Source organism: Atta colombica, unplaced genomic scaffold (assembly GCF_001594045.1).
Source record: "Atta colombica isolate Treedump-2 unplaced genomic scaffold, Acol1.0 scaffold224, whole genome shotgun sequence".
NCBI classification, from domain to species: domain Eukaryota; kingdom Metazoa; phylum Arthropoda; class Insecta; order Hymenoptera; family Formicidae; genus Atta; species Atta colombica.
This window is the reverse complement of record NW_017259321.1, coordinates 822,240-824,005: the sequence shown is the minus strand read 5'-3', so window position 1 is coordinate 824,005 and position 1,766 is coordinate 822,240. Positions and strand designations below refer to the sequence as shown.

Genomic DNA, 1,766 nt, shown 5'->3' with positions numbered 1-1,766 from the left:
ATATACACACAGAGAAAAGGTTTCTTCTAATTGAACAAATTTTTATGCATTGAAATAGTCCAACCAAATGAATGTTTAAATTAATATATAATTATTTAAATTTGAACATTAAAATTAAATTTTTTTTCAATTAAATAAAATATGTTCCATTTAAATTAAATTTGTTTCAATAAAACAAGTGTAAATAGAATTTTCGAGTCCAAACAAATCTTTTTCTCTGTATATGACTCTAAATAAAATTCGTTGTTTATAACAATTTAATAAGACGATTTATAACAATTTAAAATAAATTTTTAAATTCTTATACTTGTCTTAATTTTTAAAAGAAAATTTTAGTCATTTTGTCCAATTGAATCGTGTATACTAACTACATTTAACTAGTAACTTTTATTAGTAATTTTCTGTCGTCAAACGGACGTTTACTGCATTGCAGATAAAAATGTTTTAAAAAGTTAGCTTTGTTAGCTACATTTCTTTTTCTTTTCATTGTGAAACCAATGTCCTCTCTTAATACTTTAAACAAATATCAAAATACCGCAGTATGCGATTCCATCTGTCGTTGGCACGGAGCACAAACGTCAGGGCGAGGGGGTCAAACCTATGAAAGTAGCTGGAAAAAGACACGCTGAGAGGGCTTCAGCCGAGAGGGCTTTTTCATCCTGTCTCCAACCTCTCGTTGCTTTTTTCTTTTCGTTATCCGCGATGAGAACCGTGCGACAAAGGCTGGTGGCGTTAATACCGCGCCGTTGCGAATCACCATTGTTGCAACAACCCTTTGTGTTTGGAATTATTTATATGGAATTTGTAAATCGAATAAACGAGATATTGTATTATTTTGAAACGGAAATTGTAAAACATATAACTCTCACGTTTTAATTGACCTCTTATCGAATTTACATCTTCCCGGAGTTCAATACGTTTTTATTATCTTTTAACGTTTATTTTACGTCACTGTTTTATTATTTGTAAAATTTCTCAGTTTTATTTAATCTTACGCAAAACTGTTCTATTAGAACAATTCTGTCTATTGTAAAAACTAGTTCTCTTATGTCCATTTCTACCAACATAGATTAATTTTGATCTCAATTTAATTGATTATTTTTTTTTTAATTCTTAGAAATAAATAAAACTAGAAATAAATAAAAAGTAAGTTAAAGTAAATCTATTTATATTGGTAGAAACAGGATTTAGATTTCTGTACATTTATTATATACATCGTACTTACCCCGCTCCAGCCATAGGGGAGGGCACCGTTATGCTCGGACCAATTGTTGGAATCCACATAAAACATGCCCGCCGCCATAACGAAGACCCAAACGGCGAGATTGATGGCATTCAGCACATTGTTGAACACCAGCGACTTCTTTACTCCTGCCGCCATTAGCAGCATCATAAGTATCGTGATGACGAACGCGAGAAAATCTGGCGGCCGTCCTGGAGCAAATGTGATTCGAAACTTTAACAAGTCATGATTATTGTTTATCTTATATAAGTGATGAATATGTCAGTTTGGAAATATGTAAATCTAAAGATTAAAACAATCCTAAAACAATCAAATATAATTAAAAATAACAAGATTCATTAGAAATGCAGAATTGTTCTACATAAAAGAATCTGAAAAGAATAAAAAGAAACAACTGGTAAATGAAATAAGACGCTTAGTTTATAAAAATGCTATGTCCTTAAAAATATATTTCCTTTAAATATGTTTTTTTTTTCAATCAATTAAATTTAATTTTTTCAATCAATTAAATTTTTTGCCAATT

At 30.0% G+C, this 1,766-nt stretch overlaps 1 protein-coding gene across 1 annotated transcript in view; it reads right to left on the bottom strand.

Moving 5' to 3' along the window:
* Positions 1 to 1,766, bottom strand: part of LOC108688044 (cationic amino acid transporter 2) — a 94,230-nt gene that overhangs the window by 20,441 nt on the left and 72,023 nt on the right. The window contains exon 5 of the mRNA XM_018194125.1: positions 1,226 to 1,434. Coding sequence (XP_018049614.1) covers positions 1,226 to 1,434 — 209 coding nt within the window. The remainder of the gene's footprint in view (positions 1 to 1,225; positions 1,435 to 1,766) is intronic.